General features: G+C 45.7%; 1 protein-coding gene across 1 annotated transcript in view; it reads left to right on the top strand.

Moving 5' to 3' along the window:
* The window catches only part of TMEM248 (transmembrane protein 248), a 30,148-nt gene that overhangs the window by 4,424 nt on the left and 2,777 nt on the right, over window positions 1-22,947 (top strand). Inside the window, exons 2-6 of the mRNA XM_077294373.1 lie at window positions 10,117-10,293; window positions 15,672-15,957; window positions 18,934-19,084; window positions 19,541-19,724; window positions 20,441-20,584. Of these exons, the coding sequence (XP_077150488.1) occupies window positions 10,132-10,293; window positions 15,672-15,957; window positions 18,934-19,084; window positions 19,541-19,724; window positions 20,441-20,584 (927 nt within the window). The 5' untranslated portion in view covers window positions 10,117-10,131. The remainder of the gene's footprint in view (window positions 1-10,116; window positions 10,294-15,671; window positions 15,958-18,933; window positions 19,085-19,540; window positions 19,725-20,440; window positions 20,585-22,947) is intronic.

Raw genomic sequence — 22,947 nt, 5'->3', positions numbered from 1 at the left:
GATTCTACTTCATCACGTTTTGACACAAAAACGCAGCAAAAACTGATACCTGCGGTTATTTTCAGCATTGATTGTGTTTTTTCCACCCTTTGTTTTCAATGGGTGAAAAACGCTGAAAGAAGTGACATGCTCCACCCAAGGTTTTGTACAAAATACAGAGGTCTAAAAAACAAAACAAAGGTGTGTGCATGAGATTTTTGAAATCTCATAGACTTTGCTGGTACTGTAAAACGCAGGTGAAAATTTGCATTAAAAAAATCATAATAAAAAAACTGCTGAAAAAATGCAACGTGTGAACACAGCATAAATGTGCTTGTTAGATTTAAGTACTCGACTCAGAAAAGAATAGTGAAGTGCTGGCTCCAGAGTATAAGCCGCGGGTAATAGAAATGTCCGTTACCTGCCTGCTTGCACATAACGGCTGATATTAGTAATCCTACACGTGTAATGTCGCTTCCTGAATGACTGTATTTCACAGCACTAGGTTGATGTTTCCCTTCCTCTCGTGCATTGATCCCTCACGTTTCCTGATGAGTGCCCACAAAGAAATGTATTATACATACAAGTGTCATGAAAATCGGGCATTGCTATACAGGGGAGTGAGCCGGGGTGCTAGTCGCCCACTGTGCCAGAGAGGGGCTTATTTATACACTTGTGCACAGATAAGTCTTAAATAAGGAGCAGTCTATAAGGCTATGTGCACACGGTCAGGATTTTTAGCAGTTTTTTGTCCGTTTTCCACCAAAAAAACGCTAAAAAAAGCTGACATAAGCATCCCGTCATTTTTAATGCATTCCGCATTTTTTGTGCACATGCTGCAACCCTCTCATAGTCTTGTATTGAAAAGTGACCTCCACAGCTCCATGAAACACTGGAGCTGCCGGTTGGTCACTTTTTGCTGGAAGCCAATGAAAAGTGCACCTTTCCATGCACCATTTATTTCAGTGGTGCAATAAAATAAAAACAAAATGGTGGAGTGACGCTTTAAAAATAAAATCAATAAATAGGCTTTTGACTGAGGGGAGCACAGGTAGCATGTGGACCCCCTGATTTTGTCTGCACTAATAGTACCATATCAGGGCAGTTCTGTGGATCCATCACAATGTAGTCACCTAGGAGTTGTGAAAATACTTCAACTGCTGCTGCCAGCGGTGACCACAGATGGTGTCCATGAAACATGTGGTCACAGATACAGGAAGTCATTAACGACTGAGGCGATTGAGACATCAGAACATGCCAAAGGTGGGATCTGAGGGGAATACACAATACACTGGGGCACGATATTTTCTTGTTAGATTGTAGAAAAGTTGTTTTCCTGCAGAGTTAAGTATCCGTGAAGCTGTTATTGCTGTCTTGTCTAAAGGTATTTCGGGCACGAGACCTTGGCATTCTCTGGTGAGTTTGCCGTCTGATTCCTTACATGTCTATTTACGCTGCCTGGCGTTGCAGAGTTATACACCCATGTACTTCGACATGTTTAATGTATAATGTGCAGTATTTTGTGGATTGTGGTGAAGAACATTCCTGTTAAGTCCGTTGACATTCAAGCCACAATTGACGTTTCAGATGAGCTGGGGGTTCTGCTGTGAAAATCCACAACGAGTACAGTGTGGATGCAATAAAATAACGTGGGTTGTTCACCCTGGCTTGATATAAATCTCAGAGAGGACGCTGGTTCCTCTGGAGCGGGCCACATTGCCTATCACTTCATCTGTATGTAAAGACATTTAGAGGAGAAAAAGGTGTCCATCCAGCAGCCGCTATATCAAGACAAAAAAATCTAAGACTTCACATTTGTTTGGATTAACATTAAAAACTGGGAAAAAATAAAATCATGGCAGCAGGCGTCCAGACGTCGGTGCTACACATTTGGGCACCCACTGCCATGATATACAGGTGTTCTGTGTGGCAGTAGAGAGTCTGACATTCCAAGGTCTACCGCTGGAGTACCAGCCCGGGACTGCGTTCTCTTCCCTACGCTGCCATCCTTGCACATCTGGGGACTCGCTGTTGGTCTGCTATTGGAGAATACCACTCCGCAAATCGGATCAAAATAGGTTCTTTTCAGAGTGTCACTCTCGGGTGGATGATTTTAACAGTTAGGCCAGGGTCACACTTGCAAGTGCAATGCGAGAAACTCGCTCCTCAATAACCGGCTCTGCCGCCGGCACTCTGGACCGGAGCGTTCAGCTACATAGAAATACATACATCCGCACGCTCCTGTCCCGAGTGCCAGCGGCAGTGCCAGGTATTGAGGCGAGAGACTCGCGCTGCTCTCATAAGTGTGTCCCCGGCCTTATATGAATACACATCCTGCCCGAGACAAAATAGGACAGCACTCGGAAGTGTCACAAAGATGTATGAATGTAGCTGTATGATGACAGAAATGTTAGCACTCGTCCACACCAATTGCCGGTGTTGGTTCCATGTAAACCAGCCCCGATTGCTGACAGACGTTCTGTATTGCATAGATGTATTGAGCCATTAAAGGGAAACGGTCACTTGAAACAATGCTATTAACCTGCAGATATGGGGTTAATTTGCAGGTTAACAGCATTGTGAACCTGCCCGGTGCCTGCACTTAGACCCCGCTGCTGGAAGGAAATGAGCTTTATTCCTCCTGGTAGCATTTTGGTTTCAGTCATAGGGGCTGCGCCAGTGCGGGTCCAGTCATCGCTCTGTGTGTAGAGTGGTGGCTGTAACCGCTCCTCCGCACTGACTGACTGACAGCAGCTCAACGGGCTGTCAGTCAGTGCAGGAGAGCAGTTAGAACCACCGCTCTCTATACACAGAGCGATGACTGGACCCATACCAGCGCCACCCCTATGACTGAAACCAAAATGCTACCAGGAGGAATAAAGCTCATTTCCTCCCAGCATGCGTGGGTCTACAGCTTGCCCACAGCTGACCATGGATGGTCATTGGCTTCAGAAAGTAATTATTGTAGTTATTACGTGTGCTACCAGAGAAATATCATTAACTGCCCTCTTTGTGCCAAGCCTATAAGTTCTTGTTTTGCAGTTTGTACATGGTAAATATAAAGAAATATAAATAAAATAATAAAATAATATAAATAAAATAATATCAAGAAAATGGTGACAATCAATGTTGTGTATCCTTGTGGAATCATAAACCTATAAACAATGAGGCACAATCACATATAAAAGATTCAAATTTTATTGTTTTAATCATAAAAGTAACAAAAAGCTAACCAAAATGAAAAAAAACAACTAAAGATAAAAATGCACAGGAGGTGGGTTTTAATACATGATTTAGTTATATTTCATTCCAAAGTATGTATCCACTAAATAACCAGTGTAGGTAAATGTGAAGATAAATATTGATGTGCAAATATGCTATATTACAATAATGTATTCAACCTAGAATGGCTGTGAAGTAAAAAGCGAGAATATCGGACCTCCAAAACTCAATATGATTAGACGAGACTGGCAAAAAATTACATATAAGTATGGTGGCATAATTATTAAAGAGAAAAATATATAAAATGACATCAATATTGTATTGCATAAATATTATCTTTATCATATGATTTTTTTTTAGTAATAAAGTGCCAAGTGCCTGAACATTTTAGAGTCTAACATGTTTCATATAAATCTAAGTAAATCAAAATAAATAAATGTATGGAAAAAAGGAGACTGCTGAATTATACTGACCCCCCACTCGCCCAATGCGCGTTTCACCTGTGCTTTAACAAGGTCCCTAATAGGCAGCTAAGAGGCTGTGTTCAGCCCAGGAGAGTCATGGTTCGTCTGGTAGGTAAATGAATCGTGAAATGCAGCTGTATGAACCCCGATTATATGATGTTGGTAAAGGTTATTTTAGGTCTTGAAACTAAAAAAAACCTTCTTGGCTAATGTCATTATAGAGACTTTGGTGCAGAAGTAGAATCAAGTTTCATGTCTTAAAGCAGTCCTCCCTACGGAGGACATCTTTTGGGTTTCTTTTATTTTGGACCTGAATACTAACCAATACTGAGTGTCACCATGTAAATGGAGTAAGACTGTCTACAGAGGACTGGGATGTCTGTACCTTGTTGTAATGAAGTCTGAGCATTTTGACTTGTACGCACCAGGCTGCTCATATGTTGGCCAGATCTGTGGATACAGCGCTGGGAATGGACACGTTGCAGAAAAGTAAGCAAATTAGCAGTCTTGGCTGAACAATGAGTCCTGGATCTGGAGGTGGTTATCAACAGAGTACAGAGCTCAAGGCCAGAAAATGAGTTATTAGAAGACGCATGATGGTGTATGTACAGAAAAAGTCATCCATGATCGCTAGAAATGTGTAATCGTTTTCTGCTTCAACTAACACTATATGTAGTTTGGTATAAGAGCTTGTTAGAAGATGAAAGATTTTAAGATAATGTTTTAAAATATATTGTGTGCACTCTGGACCTTTGTGTGTAAATTCACTAGAAAGCTCTCCTTGTCGAGGCTTTGCCAGGTCAAGAAACCCGCTCTAAAAGCTAGGAGCCAACAAGTAGGTTTAGGTTGGGTGGTTAGGCTTTGCACCGAACCTGAAGGTTTGCTCCTTCAAGTAGTGGCACATTTCCATAGTAGTCTCTGCACCCCTCATCCTCCGTAATTACAAAAGATTCCTTCATGGCAACAGTACATACCATTCCTCAGTAAGTATTAACATTGTCTGCTGACCAACCTATTTTGACAGTAGTCACAAGCCTTTCTTAGCCCTGTCCCTTCACAGTAGTTACAGTAGTAGATACAGCAAGCCTTCAAAAGCATCCCTCTATTTTTCACAGCAAGTCTACCTCAGCCTGCTGCCCCTCCAATAAGTCGTAAAAGCCTTTCCTAGCCCCTTCCTGGTGGTCACTGAGAAGCCTTTTGTAGCCCCTCCTAGTGGTCACTGGGAAGCCTTCTGTAGCCCCTCCTAGTGGTCGCTGGGAAGCCTTTTGTAGCCCCTCCTAGTGGTCACTGGGAAGCCTTTTGTCACCCCTCCTAGTGGTCACTGGGAAGCCTTTTGTAGCCCCTCCTAGTGGTCGCTGGGAAGCATTTCCTCACCTCTGCTCATCGTCTCTGAGAGGCCTTTCCTCGCCCCTTCTCGTGGTCTCGGGGAAGCCTTTCCTCACCCCTCCTAGTGTTCGCTGGGAAGCTTTTGTAGCCCCTCCTAGTGGTCACTGGGAAGCCTTTTGTAGCCCCTCCTCATGGTCTCTGGGAAGCCTTTCCTCACCTCTCCTCATCGTCTCTGAGAGGCCTTTCCTCGCCCCTTCTCGTGGTCTCGGGGAAGCCTTTCCTCACCCCTCCTAGTGTTCGCTGGGAAGCTTTTGTAGCCCCTCCTAGTGGTCACTGGGAAGCCTTTTGTAGCCCCTCCTCATGGTCTCTGGGAAGCCTTTCCTCACCTCTCCTCATCGTCTCTGAGAGGCCTTTCCTCGCCCCTTCTCGTGGTCTCGGGGAAGCCTTTCCTCACCCCTCCTAGTGGTCGCTGGGAAGCTTTTCCTTGCCCCTCCTCGTGGTCGCTGGGAAGCTTTTCCTCGCCCCTCCTAGTGGTCGCTGGGAAGGTTTTCCTCGCCCCTCCTAGTGGTTGCTGGGAAGCTTTTCCTCGCCCCTCCTAGTGGTTGCTGGGAAGCTTTTCCTCGCCCCTCCTAGTGGTTGCTGGGAAGCCTTTCCTCGCCCCTCCTCGTGGTCGCTGGGAAGCCTTTCCTCGCCCCTCCTCGTGGTCGCTGGGAAGCCTTTCCTCGCCTCCTCGTGGTCAGCGGGAAGCCTCTTCTATCTGCACTCCCAGCTGTTACCACAGGACTCCCCACCCCCACTACCTTCCACTGCCAGTAGTCACAGCAAGCCATAGTGAAATCTTCACTTTCTGCCATTGATAAGACCAGGATGATGGGTGTTATGTTTTTTGCACCTTATGATATGTTCTCCTGCAGGATGTTTTTAATAATCTTCTGCTTCCGCTTTAGTTTCTGCTTTCCTTTTATTGTTCTTCTGCCTATTAGGGAAACATGGATTTTCCTATTATGTCTTGGCACTTGTAGCTTCTCTTGCTCACTGACTTTAATACTCTTAGCTCCGTGCCTTGCTGTTAGCAGTAATATCCATGCAATGTCACTCGTGGCCGTGGGGCTTCACAAGTTGCCGTCTCGGATTGTGCATCGCTCGCGGGTCCTTCTTTGGTTTGTGTCCAACACAGGAGAGTGTTTCATGTGTCAGCATGTAATCAGTGCCGCTTGTGACGGAGGCTGGCTGACTGCGTGCTTTTGCTAAGCTAGCCCTCTTCTGCCATATCCGATGTATACACCTTAAGTTTTATTTTCAGTGCATCACTTTTTCTGAATTCTTTGTCTCTTACAATAAATTTATTGCCACAAATCCATCTTAAGAACTGTTCAGCTTAGATTTTCCTTGACAGATTATGCTTATTGCAGGAATTTAAACAAGTTGTCAAAAATTGCAGACGTTCCTCCCTGGTCTTCCCCTCTATAAGCCAGAATGGAGATCTGTTCTGTATGGGCATCTCGTGTTCTGGGGCGCTCGTGTAATACTAATTTCCTCTGCAAATACCTTGCTAGCTGTGGCTTTCCCTGGCAAAATTAGCTGCATGCTTGGACTACTGGTAACCATGCAGGTGGATACTGGAGAAGGGTTGTCTCTCATGAAGACCACCTTTTTTTTAAGTTTATTTTTTGGCAGGGTATTCCTTTTAACAGTCTTTTGGAGGTTACAAGTACAGTATGTCAGCACTGAACCATTCCCAGATATCAAATTTAGAGAGGGGTATATATACCCTGTCTCCTCTCTAAATATGTGAAGTTTGTTTGTTTGACATTATGCACATGGAGTCCCCGAGGCTTTTCATAGTATGAGGTCCTCAATAAGAATATGGAATCATATCAACAAGTTATTTACTTCTCGAAGCAATGTAGTTACATGAGAATACCTCTAAAATACTGTACCTGTAAGAGCGCGACTTTCTGTATGTTGTCAGATGCATAGAGCGCTATAGTTTTACCCCATATATAGTATAAAGTCCTAGTGGAGCACGTGCATGAGCCCTTAGAATTGTCCTCGGCAAAGTTGCTTCTGCATCATGATGTGCCATTATCGGCACTGATGATGACATTGCATTTGCAGATGCTTGCCAGGATGGTATCGTACGTGAGTCTCATTCTATCGAATTGGACCGGTGCCGATCAGACATCCACCAATGCAATATCATGAGTGCTATGTGGGAAGGAGCGATGTTGGCAAAACCGTTTAAAGCACCACTCCAGCATTTTATTTTTTTCCATTTTTGCACTGAAGTGGTGCTACTGATATAAGTTCCCTGACCCTAGTCTTAGGCTTCTTTCACACTTCCGTCTTCCAAATCTGCATAGGATCCGTCAAGACGTTGAAATGATGGATCCTGTGCAGATTGTGGAAAACGTGTGCACTGGGCCTGTCTTTCTGACGGACCTGTCGAGGCTATGTGCACCTGTTGAGTATGCGTCTTCGCAGCGGTTTTCCGCTGCGAAAACGCATACACAACACAAACCAGGTTAAAAAAAAATAAAAAAATTGCAGTATTCTCACCTACAGGCGTTCCTAGTAATACATTGCGACTGCTCGCGAGATTTCGCAATGTATTACTAGGAACGCTAGCTGCCAGGAGCATCGGTGGCGCTGTGCGGGACGTCGGTAGGTGAGGATATTGCGATTGATTTTTTATTTTTTTTCATTATTATTTTTAACATTATATCTTGTTACCATTGATGCTGCATAGGCAGCATCAATAGTAAAAAGAGAGAGCGAGAGAGGATTTCCCTGATGGGAAATTCCTCCACGTATGCTCAGTTTCAAAAGACGGGACCCGTCGCTGGATTCCTGCTTTTCACAGTCAGCGACGCATCCTGCGCCCATAGGCTTCCATTGTAGCCAGTGACGGGCAGCGCAGGATGCGTCGCTGACCAATTTTCCGACGTGCAGAAAAAACGTTCCTCTGAACGTTTTCTCTGCCCGAAAGGCAGTGCACGACGGATGAAACGGATGGCCATCCGTCGCCAATACAAGTCTATGGGAAAATGCTGGATCCTGCATTGTCAAAAATCGACGGATTGTGATGGGAGCTGAAAGACGGAAGTGTGAAAGAGGCCTTAGGCTTCTTTCAGATTTCTGACGGTACGCAGCCGTCGCTAAGTGGCGGCGCGACTTACCGACGGACGTCGGCGATTTTTTTTGCACAACGTAGGCAGCGGATGTAGTGTTTCAACACGTCCGCTGCCCATAGTAAACTCCCAGGGAGGAGGGGGTGGAGTTCCGGCTGGGCATGCGCAGTTTGAAATGCAGGACACGACGTGCAAGAAAACGTTCCCTTGAACGTTTTTTCGCTACGACGGCCCACCAAATACTGACGCATCCAGTGCACGACGTATGGAACGTGTGTTCATACGTCGCGATGCGTCGGTAATGCAAGTGTATGTGCAAAAAAAACGCATCCTGCAGGCAACTTTGCAGGGTGCGCTTTTTTCCCACAACGAAGCATTGCAACGGATTTCAAAAGACGTAAATGTGAAAGTAGCCTAAGCCGTCTTCAGCTCTCCAATCCAGTGCCGTCATCTTGTGACCCCAACTTCTGACTGTCCGGAAGTCAGAGGTGACGTCACAAGCTCTCAGTGCGTCCACAAGACCCTCATCCTGCCGGTCATAGACTTGCATTGAGTTGTGACTTCCATGTTCCCCACCAAATACTGTAGCCATCCGGCAGGTCATAAAGTGCTGGAGACTGGCTGGAGGTGCGCTGATAAAAGATGAAGGCGGCCGCTGATAAGTATGAGACTAAGTGCAGGGAACTTACGTTAGTAGCACCATACCAACACTGCAATAAAAAGAACACCAGAGTGGTGATTAATGTTGTGTTTACAACTTTATTGGGTTTAAAGGGTGCCCAAATGAGAAAATAAGTGCTTTTGTGTCAGTGCTATAAAAATATATATATATAAAAAAAAGATCCGGTTATCTCTGACATGCTAGTGATTAGTGCCGAGAGAGCTGGTCTGAACTTACAGTTCCTGGTTGAAACCTTTCTTTGTTGCTTGCACCTGTTGCTTTAGGAATGTGAAGGTTTACATTGGCAGGTGTCCATTATTTTTCAGGAGAAAGGTACATCCTGAAGATGGAGAAAGAACACAATGAGGTGTTAAATGGTCTCTGTTATTTCAACAAACTTTCCTAGCTCAATAGTACAAGCGAATATAAGAAACTTTGTAATAGATCTTGTGAGGAAATCTGTATCTTTCTCTATTCTGACTCCTCATCCATGCTGCAAAAAAAATGGCTCTAATTCATCTTGGTCAATGTGAGATGGACTGCCAGCTCATTGAGTTGTGAGGTAACATAAGCAATTGCATATTTGATCTTGGAGGCCCAATTAAAAAGAACCTGTCACCCCCAAAATCGAAGGAGAGCTAAGCCCACCAGCATCAGGGGCTTATGTACAGCATTCTGGAATGCTGTGGATAAGCCCCTGATGTATCCTGAAAGATGAGAAAAAGGTTATATTATACTCACCGAGGGGCGGTCCCGCTGCGGTCCGGTTCCATGGGCTTCGCGGTCCGGTCCCATGGGCGTCGCGGTCCGGTCCGGGGCCTCCTATCTTCATAGGATGACGTCCTCTTCTTGTCTTCACGCTGCGGCTCCGGGGCAGAGCAAAGTACTGCGGTGCGCAGGCACTGGGCCTCTCTGACCTTTCCCGGCACTGCAGTACTTCGCTCTACCCTCAATAGGGCAGACAAAGTACGCCTGCGCAGGAGCCGCAGCGTGAAGACCATAAGAGGACGTCATCGTAAGAAGATGGGAGGCCCCGGACCGGACCATGACGCCCATCGGACCGGACCGCAGCAGGACCGCCCCTGGGTGAGTATAATCTAACCTCTTTTTCTCATCTTTCAGGATACATCAGGGGCTTATCTACAGCATTACAGAATGCTGTAGATAAGCCTCTGATGCCGGTGGGCTTAGCTCACCTTCAATTTTGGGGGTGACACGTTCCCTTTAAAGACTCCTCTTTTGCCTTATAAAAGATCTCAAAGATGTCTTGATGTCATGCTCTGAGCAATAGACTGGTCAGTTCTGTGATACAGACTGTTCTTTCCACTCACAGGGCTTCTACATCACAATGTTGCTGAACCTGCATCCCCTGGAGAACCTGAAGTCCTACATCAGTAGTCGGCCCCCTCTGGTGGTCTTTATGGTCAGCGTCAGTGGTATGGCCATAGCTTTCCTCACACTTGGCTACTTCTTCAAGATGAAGGAAATTAAGTCACCGGAGATGACAGAGGTACAGCGTTTTGCTAGAAATCATAGTTTTGAATTGATCTAAAATTTAAGCAGTTATTGGCCCCTTGGTAAATTTCCAGCGTGGATTTTGTAGCTAAATCTTCATGTGTTGAATGTCATCTTATAAAAAAAAAAATCTTGGCATCTGATCCAACCAGTTACCCTGTTTTCTGTTAATTGTGGGGGAGGGGAGGCAAGATCCTTGAAGCACAGATGAGTGGGTGGGCGAATAGGAGATTAGAAACTTCTCATCTTGAGGACATCTGATTAGCATCGTTTAATGAAAATATAAGACCTCTATGAGAATGGGTTGCCTAGAGGTCTCTGGGCTACAAGCACGGCTTAAAAAGTAAAATGAAATTGAGTGGTTCTACAAATTAGAAGAGAGTACATACAGTCCACAGGATTGCTGATGTAAAAGAAATATTGGGAGAACTCAGTGGGGAGGCTGATCATTTCAGTTGGAGTGTGTGGAAGTGTAAAGAAGCCTTCTACTGCCCTGGGGAATTGGGTTGCTGAGGAAAGAAGAACCGTACAGTGGCCATATTGTGTAGCAATACAAAGTCCAACCAGATAATTACCGTATTTTTCGGACCATAAGACGCACCCCAAATTTGGGGTGAACATTGCAGAAAAAAATATTTTTTTATAAGGTGGGGGTCCGTCTTATTGTCCTAATTTAAGGTATCTTACCTGAGGGCTGGCAGTGGCAGAGCAGGGTCACAGGAGGCATGGTGGTGGCAGAGGTGAGGTGATGCTGAGGTGCGGTGGGCGGAATGGCGTGCACCTGAGCAGGGTCCCTTCCTGCTTAGGTGGGCGACGCCACGGCCTGGCTTCCATGGGGGGGAGGGTTGCGGCAGTGGTGTGGAGGCGGCAGAGGTGCGGTCACCTCCTCAGGTGAGGTGACGCCGCGGCCCGGTATCCAATGCGAGCAGCAGAGACAGGTTAATCACTGGTTTCTCGGTGGCGGCAGCCATCTTGCTGAGGCCGCATGTGCGCAGATTGTGTGCTCTGCTTCCCGGGGCTTCAGGAAAATGGCCGTGGGAAGCAGCGCGTGCGCAGATGGATATCGCGGCGGCCATTTTCCTGAAGCAGAGATCTCAATCTGCGAACTCTGCTTCAGGAAAATGGCCGCCGCGATCTCAGTCTGCGCATGCGCGGCCTCCCTCGGCCATTTTCCTGAAGCCCCGGGAAGCAGAGAACTCAATCTGTGCACGCGCGGCCTCAGGAAGATGGCCGCTGCCACCGACCAAGCTGTGATTCACCCGGCTCTGCTACTCACCTTGGATACCGGGCCGCTGCGTTACCTCACCTGTGGAAGGGACTCTGCTCACGCCATACCGCTCGCCGCCACACCACTGCCACAACCAACCTGGTAAACCTGCATTCAAACTGTAAGACCCTCCCCCCATTTTCCTCACAATTTTTTTGGGGGAAAAAGTGCATCTTATAGTCTGAAAAATACGGTATTATGCTGCCATCTTAAGGCACATCTGTACTTTCTACCCTATTAGTTACATAATTAAAGGAGCTGTCCTGGACTGTAATATTGATACCAGGTGTTTCTCACAAAATTACACCATGTTCCAAATTATTATGCAAATGCCGTTTTTTTTGGATTTTCCTAAATGATCGGTGCAAATGGCAGTCAGTCTAATAATAGTCATCACCCGTTAGCGTATACATCGAATTTTATTGAAGAAACCTCCCAATGATAACAGTATAATCTCCAAAATGAATAAAAACTCAAAATGCACTGTTCCAAATTATTAGGCACAGTAGAATTTCTAAGCATTTGATATGTTTTAAAGAACTGAAAATGCTCATTTGTGGAATTTGCAGCATTAGGAGGTCACATCCACTGAACAAAAAAACTATTTAACTCCAAAACATCCTAACAGGCCAAGTTACATGTTAACATAGGAACTCTTCTTTGATATCACCTTCACAATTCTTGCATCCATTGAACTTGTGAGTACAGTCACCAGTGGCCAGGGCCGCTCCAAAGGTTCTCTATAGGGTTGAGGTCAGGGGAAGATGGTGGCCACACCATGAGTTTATCTCCTTTTATGCCCATAGCAGCCAATGACTCAGAGGGATTCTTTGCAGCATGAGATGGTGCACTGTCATGCATGAAGATGATTGTGTTCCTGAAGGCACGTTTCTGCTTTTTATACCGTGGAAGAAAGTTGTCAGTCAGAAACTCTATACAGTATACTTTGCAGAGGTCATTTTCAGACCTTCAGGAACTTTAAAGGGCCCTACCAGCTGTTTCCCCATGATTCCGGCCCAAAACATGACTCCTCTACCTCCTTGCTGACGTCGCAGCCTTGTTGGGACATGGTGGCCATCTACCAACCATCCACTACTCCATCCATCTGGACCATCCAGGGTTGCTCGACACTCATCAGTAAACAAGACTGTTTGAAAATTAGTCTTCATGTATGTCTGGGCTCACTGCAACCGTTTCTGCTTGTGAACACTGTTTAGGGGTGGCCGAATAGTAGGTTTATGCACCACAGCAAGCCTTTGAAGGATCCTACACCTTGAAGTTCGAGGGACTCCAGAGGCACCAGCAGCTTCAAATAACTGTTTGCTGCTTTGTAATGGTATTTTGGCAACTGCTCTCTTAATCCAATGAATTTGTCTGGCAGAAACCTTCCTCATTATGCCTTCATCTGCATGAACTCTGTCTGTGCTCTGTTTCAGTCACAAATCTCTTCACAGTATGATGATCACTCTTAAGTTTTCATTAAATATCTAATGTTTTTATACCTTGTCCAAGGCATTACACTATTTAACGCTTTTCGGCAGCAGAGAGATCCTTTTTATTTCCCATATTGCTTGAAACCTGTGGCCTGCTTAATAATGTGGAACATCACAAGTGGTTTTTTCTTTAATTAGAATCACCTGGAAAACTAATTCACATGTGTTTACAATTGATTTCAGTGATCCATTGAGCCCTGAGACACAATACCATCCACGAGTTTATTTGAAAAACAAAACAATTAAATCTTTATGACACTTAAATCCAATTTGCATAATTGGAACACAGTGTAGAATATCGTCAAAATGTTATATGATGTTGATGATTATGGCTTACAGCCAATGAAAACCCAAAAGTCATTATCTCAGTAAATTAGAATAATTAACAAAAACGCCTCACAAAGCTTCCTAAGCTTTTAAACTTGTCCTATACTCTGTTTCAGTAGGCTCCACAATCATGGGGAACACTGCTGACTTGACAGATGTCCAGAAGGCAGTCATTGACACACTCCACAAGGAGGGTAAGCCACAAAAGGTCATTGCTAAATAAGCTGGCTGTTCACAGAATGCTGTATCCAAGTATATTAATGGAAAATTGAGTAGAAGGAAAAAGTGTGACAGAAAAAGGTGCACAAGCAACAGGGATAACCGCAGCCTTGAAAGGATTAAGAAAAGGCCATTAAAAATTTTGGGGGAGATTTACAAGGAGTGGACTGCTGCTGGAGATATTGCTTCAAGAGTCACCACAGACAGAGGTAGCCAGGACATGGGCTACAAGTGTCACATTCCTTGTGTCAAGCCACCCATGACCAATAGACAACGCCAGAAGCATCTTACCTGGGCCAAGGAGAAAAAGAACTGGACTGTTGCTCAGTGGTCCAAGGTGTTGTTTTCAGATGGAAGTAAATTTTGCATTTCATTTGGAAATCAAGGTCCAAGAGTCTGGCGGAAGAGTGGAGAGGCCACAATCCAAGCTGCTTGAGGTCTAGTGTGAAGTTTCCACAATCGGTGATGGTTTGAGGAGCCATGTCATCTGCTGGTGTAGGTTCACTGTGGTTTTTATCAAGACCAAAGTTAGCGCAGCCGTCTACCAGGAAACTTTACAGCACTTCATGCTTCCCTCTGCAGACAAGCTTTTTGGAGATGGACATTTCATTCTCCAGCAGGACTTGGCACCTTTTCACACTGCCAAAAGTACCAATACCTGGTTTACAAACAACAGTATCACTGTGCTTGATTGGCCAGCAAACTCGCCTGACCTTAACCCCATAGAGAATCTATGGGGTATTGTCAAGAGGAAGATGAGAGACACCAGACCCAACAATGCAGACGAGCTGAAGGCTGCTATCAAAGCAACCTGGGCTTCCATAACACCTCAGCAGTGCCACAGGCTGATCGCCTCCATGCCACGCCACATTGATGCAGTAAGGCTAGGTTCACATTTGTGGTTAAGTCCGCAGCGTATCAACCGCATGCGCATGCAAAAACTCATGCAAACGTCTGATAGCGCTGCGTTTTTTATCCGCATCAGCTTACACATGATGGTAAATAAAACGCAGCGTTTGCATGCATTTTTACATGTTTGCACTTTTTATGCGCATGCGTTTGATATTTCCTGGAGGGTGTGTCTTAATGGGCATGTCTAAATCAGTTCCTGGACATGCGCAGTCCGAAGTACGCAAGCGCATCAAACGCATGCGTACGCAAAGACGTGTACGCATGCGTTCCCATAGACAGTAATGCGTTTTTTTGCCGCATTCCTTGCGCTAACAACCGCATACGTTTCTTGACGCCTCTAAAATTACTACATGTTGCGTTTACCGCGCCAAGCCACAGACGACGAAACGACGCATGCGTCGTCAAATGCGGCAAAATGCAACCAATCGCAGACACCTGCGTCCCTAATGTTAAAGATAGGAATACACGACGCATGCGGATAATTGCGGCACAAAAGCTGTGGACACAACCGCAAATGTGAAACCAGCCTAATTGATGCAAAAAGAGCCCCACACAATTATTGAGTGCATTTACTGAACATACATTTCAGTAGGCCAACACTTCATTTTTCAAGCTGGTGTTATAAAGTATTCTAATTTACTGAGATAATGACTTTTGGGTTTTCATTGACTGTAAGCCATAATCATCAACATTAACAGAAATAAACACTAGAAATAGATCACTCTGTGTGTAATGACTCTATACAATGAGTTTTGCTATTTGTATTGAAGCTGAAATAAATTACACTTTTGATGATATTCTAATTTTGTGAGATGCAGCTGTATATTGTGTTTGGAGCCAGATCATCACAACTCCATATACTGTTTAGTGGCCTTTCTTGGTTACTGCAGCACAGATTCCAGCAAAATATATAGGATCCGCAGTATCCTAAAATATATAGGATATTGCAGTATCCTATAAAGTGTAAGGATCTTTGATGTTTAGGCTACGCACCCTGTGCTTATTGGTGGGGGTGGCAGGGCGCAGACACTCACCGCTCCGTTATTGATAACCTTATCCAATATTATCAGTATCCAAGTCCCGGACCATCCTTTAGGAAAGTCATTATATTCATGTGCTATGTGATGTATGATGTACTTGCCTTACTGTCCACAGGACTGGAACACGTTTCTCCTTAGGTTTAATAACCTGGACTTCTGTATATCTGAGAATGAGACATTGAAGCATCTCTTGAATGATACCACGCCACCAGAGAGTACAGTCACCAGTGGCCAGGGCCGCTCCTCTACACAGACACCGCAAGCTTTAGAGGACACTGGACCCATAAATATTTCTGTAGCTGTTACCCTAACATTGGATCCACTGAAGCCTTTTGGAGGATATTCTCGAAATATAACTCATCTGTGCTCCACGATTTTTGGACACCAGATTGGGCTTACAGGTATCTGAGATTTTTTTTTTTTTTTTGTGTGTCCTTGTTGTCATATATGCAAAACTTTGTTCTGTTATGCCATATATACTGCCAACCTCAAAGGGAACCTGTCAGCAGGATTGTGCTCAGTAACCTACACACAGTGTCAGGTCGGCGCCGTTATACTGATTACAATGACACCTGGTGATGAAATCCGTCTTGTGGTTGTTGTGTTTACTTGCTGTAAAACCTCAGCACACAATTTTAGATCACAGAAAAGAAAAATAAAGCCAAATGTCACCATTATCAGCTGTAGAAAACTATGCACAGGACAGATTTGCTTTGATGGGAATCTGAGCTCTGTGATCCACATTGATTGGGGTCCAGTTTCCTTACAGAGAAAAGCTCCTTTAATGTAAGCAAACGCTTTTATATAGATAAGAAACAAACCTAGCAAGTATTCGCCTCCCCCGGTCCAGCAGTGGGTTTCCTCCCCTGCTTCGGTCTCAGTGTTTTGGCTGCAGCAGTGATGCCATGTCGACCGTGTGCATCACTGCTTCATGCTATTGCTGAGCTCGGCGACTTGTGCCATCTACATTGGCAGAGTCACTCAGTTCAGGGATTGGCTGCAGCGGTATTGTCAGTTGTCAACATAACCTCACCTCTGCAACCAAAATACTGAGACCGGAGCAACAGTGGAGAACCGGAGCTTTACCAGGGAGGGCAAGTATCTGCTATCTCATGTTACATTTAAAAATGTGTTTGGGGTCCACTTGTCTTAAAATGGAAAACCCCACATGTGGAAACCTGCTTGAGGCTACCATGCCAGTCTATAGCCCAATCTTCTCCTCTCACAGATAGAGCGAGTGTGACTCGAAAAGGCAAAAGACTCTATTAAATGTTAAGTTGTTTTTTTTTTTTAATTGGTTGATGCCTTAATTTCTTAACAATTGATGACTTCCTTACTTGTCATCTGCAAAATGTATTTCTCGCCCTAAAACGTACGTGTACACAACAGCTATGCCTGCGTTAGCGGTCGTGTGGCTGTGACTGGCGGCCACAATCCAGCACTAATGACTGAGACCGGGGAAAACTCTGACTTTGTAGACATGTCAGTGCGTTATGTTTAAAGGGAACCTGTCACCCCCAAATTCGAAGGTGAGGTAAGCCCACCAGCATCAGGGGCTTATCTACAGCATTCTGTAATGCTGTCCATAAGCTCCCGATGTATCCTGAAAGATAAGAAAAAGAGGTTTTATTATACTTACCCAGGGGCGGTCCCGGTTCTGTTCTGGTCCGATGGGTGTCGCGGTCCGGTCCGGGGCCTCCCATCTTCTTACGATGACGTCCTCTTCTTGTCTTCAAGCTGCAGCGCAGGCGTACTTTGTCTGCCCTGTTGAGGACAGAGCAAAGTACTGCAGTGTGCAGGTGACGGGAATGGTCAGAGAGGCCCAGCGCCTGCGCTCTGCAGTACTTTGCTCTGCCCTCAACAGGGCAGATAAGTACGCCTGCACCGCAGCGTGAAGACAAGTAGAGGACGTCATCGTATGAAGATGGGAGGCCCCGGACCGGACCGCGACGCCCTTCGGACCGGACCGCAGCGGGACCGCCCCTGGGTGAGTATAATCTAACCTCTTTTTCTCCTCTTTCAGGATACATCGGGGGCTTATCTACAGCATTACAGAATGCTGTAGATAAGCCCCTGATGCCGGTGGGCTCACTTTTGATTTTGGGGGTGACAGGGTCCCCTTAAAAACAGTAATTTAGAGAATCCTTTGGTAACACTAAAGTTATGGCTGACAGTATGCTAAGGAGGCAGAATTGAAAATTAAATTGAAATATTCTAGGAATGGCATATTGCTAAGATATGTCATAACTTTTGGTAGAAGTCCGACACATGGGATTTCCACCTGCTCCATCAATAGACTGTGGATAGAGAGCCTAATAGTAATGAGAGTAGCATAACCAAAGAGTAATGTAGTGCAACCGACTAATGCATGGCAGCAGTGCCACGACCCAGCCGGGGAGCATAGCAGGAGTGCCGCGGCTCAGGCGAAGGGCTGGGCGGGGGTGCCGCGACCCAGGCGAAGGGCTGGGCGGGGGTGCCGCGACCCAGGCGAGGAGCAGGGCGGGGGTGCCGCGACCCAGGCAAGGAGCAGGGCGGGGGTGCCGCGACCCAGGCAAGGAGCAGGGCGGGGGTGCCGCGACCCAGGCAAGGAGCAGGGCGGGGGTGCCGCGGCTCAGGCGAAGGGCTGGGCGGGGGTGCCGCGACCCAGGCGAGGAGCAGGGCGGGGGTGCCGCGACCCAGGCAAGGGGCTGGGCTGGGGTGCCGCGACCCAGGCAAGGGGCTGGGCTGGGGTGCCGCGACCCAGGCGAGGAGCAGGGCTGGGGTGCCGCGACCCAGGCGAGGAGCAGGGCTGGGGTGCCGCGACCCAGGCGAGGAGCAGGGCTGGGGTGCCGCGACCCAGGCGAGGAGCAGGGCTGGGGTGCCGCGACCCAGGCGAGGAGCAGGGCGGGGGTGCCGCGACCCAGGCAAGGAGCAATGTAAACCGACACTTTCTCCACAGTTATTACCACTTATCCATTAATTTGTATCCAAAACTACATGTACATGTAAGATAAGCAGTGCATAGAGATGAAACGACATGTTGGAATTTTCTGACACATTTCAGATAAATTTTCTTTAGTCAAAGGGGCTGGTGCTAAAAGTCATGATCCTCTGAGATATGTAGTGGTCTTCAATACGACTTCACGTTTTACCCTACTTGCTATGATTTATTTTTCTCTCCTGACGAGTCGGGCTATTGGCTTCTGTAGTTCTGTACTTTCAGCAGAGTGTTCGCCCCTTCCTGACAGTGGGGTGACTGCTCTCCGCTGCACTCAGCCTGTGTAAGCTATGGCTGTAAAGCTCCTTCCTGATTGCTATTGATCTTCCTATGTGACCTTTGCTTTTATTACTGTTTGCGCGCCATCTATATATAACCCATTTTTATTTCCCCCTCTAAGGCAGAGAGTCCCATGAGGAGATGAATATAACATTTACTCTGCCGGCTGCCTGGAACTCTGATGACTGCATCCTCCATGGGCATTGTGAGCAGGTGGTATTTACCACGTGTATGACTGTGACCGCCCTGAGCAATGTGTTTCCCGTCACCGTGTGAGTAGCTATTATTTGTTCTTCTGATTCACAACCAGACACTTAGAAGGTTCTTTTCGGATATAAGGATGCTCATATCACTGTTAAAGAAGTTGTACAGAATTAAAAAAAACAAAACTATGGCTGCTTTTTTCCAAAACAGCGCCACATCTATCTACAGGTTGTTCGTAGTATTGCATCTCCGCACTATTGTGAATCTGTGACGCTGTGTGTCGTGTGATTAAGGCTGAGTTATTAGACCGCTTGGTCTTTCTAACCCCATTCCCCGACGTCCCACCTCACATTATGCACAGTGCCATTTCCATACAGTTCTGTTATTTCACCCAACTTACGTCTTCTGAATCCTCTGATCTGCTCTGACACCTTTCATTTAATGGATACTTAATTGTTCTAATTCTCTATATACAAAATGTGATTTACCTGAAGAATAAAGAATGATCTTGTTTCTGTTTTTAGACAACCACCTCATTGCATTCCTGAAACCTACAGCAACGCCACCCAATGGTACAAAATCTTCACCACTGCTCGAGACTCCGGGACAAAGTATGCCCAGGACTATAACCCCTTCTGGTGCTACAAGGGAGCTATAGGAAAGGTGTACCATGCGCTAAACCCCAAGCTCACCGTTATTGTTCCAGAGGTGGGTATATGACTCCCAAAGTCTCCTCTTACCTCCTGGTGCTACATGCACCTTCTTCACACAGAGTTACTGCAGACTTGTCGATTTGGACCGGACAACCCCTTTAATTCTCAAATGGGTATTCTAGTCTCCATATATCAGTTAGATGAGAATTGATAGATCAGTGTGGGTCTTCTGTTCCGATTTTTCTCCTGGCATTACAGATGCCAAAATAGTGACTTTGGAGCAACCAGAATGCATGAACGGTAGACTCTTTACTCGCCTCTTCCTATCCCCAGTCTTCCAGGCAGGAGAAAACGGGAGAAAAGTTCCCCTGAACGGCCATTGTTGGGGATCCAACGGTGGGACCCTGTGACATACATATGAGTGGCCTTGTGTGGTACATGAACTGCTGGATCCGCCACAGCGGGGCTCTTTATCTGTGATGACCATCTGTAGTAATAGGTCCTTTACACCTGGCAGTGCACTGTATGGTTATTTTAGCAGGTTGTGTGATACCACCATTATTATTTTGGGGATCGGCATAGTGAACATTCTTGGGCAGATACTAATGTCCACAGTCAGATTGCAAACTATGGTTAACATATGCAAGGGTTCTACCTAGTCCGTCCTCTTTCCTTCTACCAACAATCTTGCCCCTAGTTGATTTAAGCATTTTTTATTTATATATTTTTTTTTCTTTTACAAATTTATTTATTTTTTTTTTTTCACAATAGGACGACCGCTCTCTTATAAATCTGCATCTGATGGACACTAGTTACTTTCTCTTTGTGATGGTTATCACCATGTTTTGCTATGCAGTCATCAGGGGAAGGCCGAGCAAGCTGAGGCAAAACAACTCTGACTTCTGTCCTGAAAAGGTATTTTCTACGTGTTCTCAAGTGTCTTTAACCTTTTTATAGTCCTCAAAATCTGTGAAAATGGCTGATGCAGAAGTGCAAAGTTTTATTTTGTAAAAAGATTCCGTTAGAGGGCAATCGGCACTGAGAGAGTGGACCCGGGGGGCTCTCCCCTGTGTGAGAACCTCGAGTAAAGAATACAGGTCGGAGTTGAATGCAAGTTCTAGGATTACTTCTGTAACGTAACGGCACTACTCCGTTAGGGTAAGGTAGGTTAGTGACCTCAGCTGAGCTGCACTTTGTAAAACCATGTGTGTGCTTTATACTGTCTGGTTCCTGGCATTATGCTACATGCAACTATTATTATACATTTTTTTTATAGCGCCATTTATTCCATGGCACTTTTACATGTGAAAAGGGGGCAAATATAGACAAATACAATAAACATGAGCAAAAAACAAGGCACTTACAGGTACAGAAGGAGGGAGGACCCTGCCCGCGAGGGCTCAGTCTGCAGGGATGGGTGAGGATACACTAGAAAAGGGTAGAGCTGGTTGTGTGGCAGATGAGATGAATCTGTGCTGCCCTTTATGTACATGCTCAGTAGTGACCAGTGCTGTGGAGTCATAGATGAGATGAATCTGTGCTGCACTTTATGTACATGCTCCGTAGTGACCAGGGCTGTGGGGTCTTAGATGAGATGAATCTGTGCTGCACTTTATGTACATGCTCCGTAGTGACCAGGGCTGTGGGGTCTTAGATGAGATGAATCTGTGCTGCACTTTATGTACATGCTCCGTAGTGACCAGTGCTGTGGAGTCGTAGATGAGATGAATCTGTGCTGCACTTTATGTACATGCTCCGTAGTGACCAGTGCTGTGGAGTCGTAGATGAGATGAATCTGTGCTGCACTTTATGTACATGCTCCGTAGTGACCAGGGCTGTGGGGTCTTAGATGAGATGAATCTGTGCTGCACTTTATGTACATGCTCCGTAGTGACCAGGGCTGTGGGGTCTTAGATGAGATGAATCTGTGCTGCCCTTTATGTACATGCTCAGTAGTGACCAGTGCTGTGGAGTCGTAGATGAGATGAATCTGTGCTGCACTTTATGTACATGCTCCGTAGTGACCAGGGCTGTGGGGTCTTAGATGAGATGAATCTGTGCTGCACTTTATGTACATGCTCCGTAGTGACCAGGGCTGTGGAGTCGTAGATGAGATGAATCTGTGCTGCACTTTATGTACATGCTCAGTAATGAGGCAGTGCTGTGGAGTCGTAGATGAGATGAATCTGTGCTGCACTTTATGTACATGCTCAGTAATGAGGCAGTGCTGTGGAGTCGTAGATGAGATGAATCTGTGCTGCACTTTATGTACACTACAGTCATGGCCAAAAGAGTTGGCACCTTTGCAATTGTTCCAGAAAATTAAGTTTTTCTCCCAGGAAATTTTTGCAATGTACACATTTATTTCCTGTGTGTGTATTGGTAAAGCAGAGGAAAAGAAATAAACTCGTGTATACATGTGTAATTGCAATAATTGTCTGTGAGAAATATTTCAATTTCTGGACCAATTTAAGGGGTGCCAAAACTTTCAGCTATGACTGTGTTTTTTTGTTTTTTTTTTCCTAATTCTTATACTCGCCTTTACGGACCCTGTTTGTCACATATCTTGTCGCTGGCGCTGAGATCCCCGGGCTTATCACTGCTTGGGGCCTGGGAGGGTTCTGCACAAGCCTGTGAAGTCACCTTGCGCGCGTGCATAGAACCCATCCAGGACTCCATCAAAGTTCGGAGTCCCGGCCTGGTGTGATAGGCCCAGGAATTTCAGTGCGAGGAGCTGAGGGGGCTGGAGAGGTGAGCAGTAAGGTGAGTGTGATGACTTTGTTTCTTACAAATTACATTTATTATGCTCTGGGTTTTCGAGAAACCCCCAAAAGATAAGGGACAATACATTTGTGGAGAATAACTTTTTTTCTGCAGATTGAATTGCCTGGGGAAATAAAACTCACAAACAGGCAAATTTTTCATTGGGATCATCTCATGTGTGCTGCAGACAATATGATTACAGGTTGTCCGTGCACACAGTGTGCCCTTTTTTTGCCCCTAGTATTTCCCCTGGTATTCATGGCCTGTGTTTAGCGTTGTGGCTCTGCCCTAGTCATTTCAGTGGGATGAAGCCTTGACACAGGCTATATACAACAATGACATTGTTGCTGGAAGAAGAGAAAACCTTTTGTGTCAGGAGACCATACGGGAGTGAGCTAATCTATCTCCTGCATACACAACATGCCTCTTGTGCTGGTGCAGCCATCTTTAGAGCTACACTTCACCCTATTTATAACGCAAATGCACAGTTTCCAAAGTTTTTTCTTTCAGGGTGA

The sequence above is a fragment of the Ranitomeya variabilis genome, chromosome 3, assembly GCF_051348905.1.
Source record: "Ranitomeya variabilis isolate aRanVar5 chromosome 3, aRanVar5.hap1, whole genome shotgun sequence".
NCBI lineage: Eukaryota > Metazoa > Chordata > Amphibia > Anura > Dendrobatidae > Ranitomeya > Ranitomeya variabilis.
Note: the sequence above shows the minus strand (reverse complement) of the source record. Positions and strands in the feature narration are given on the sequence as shown.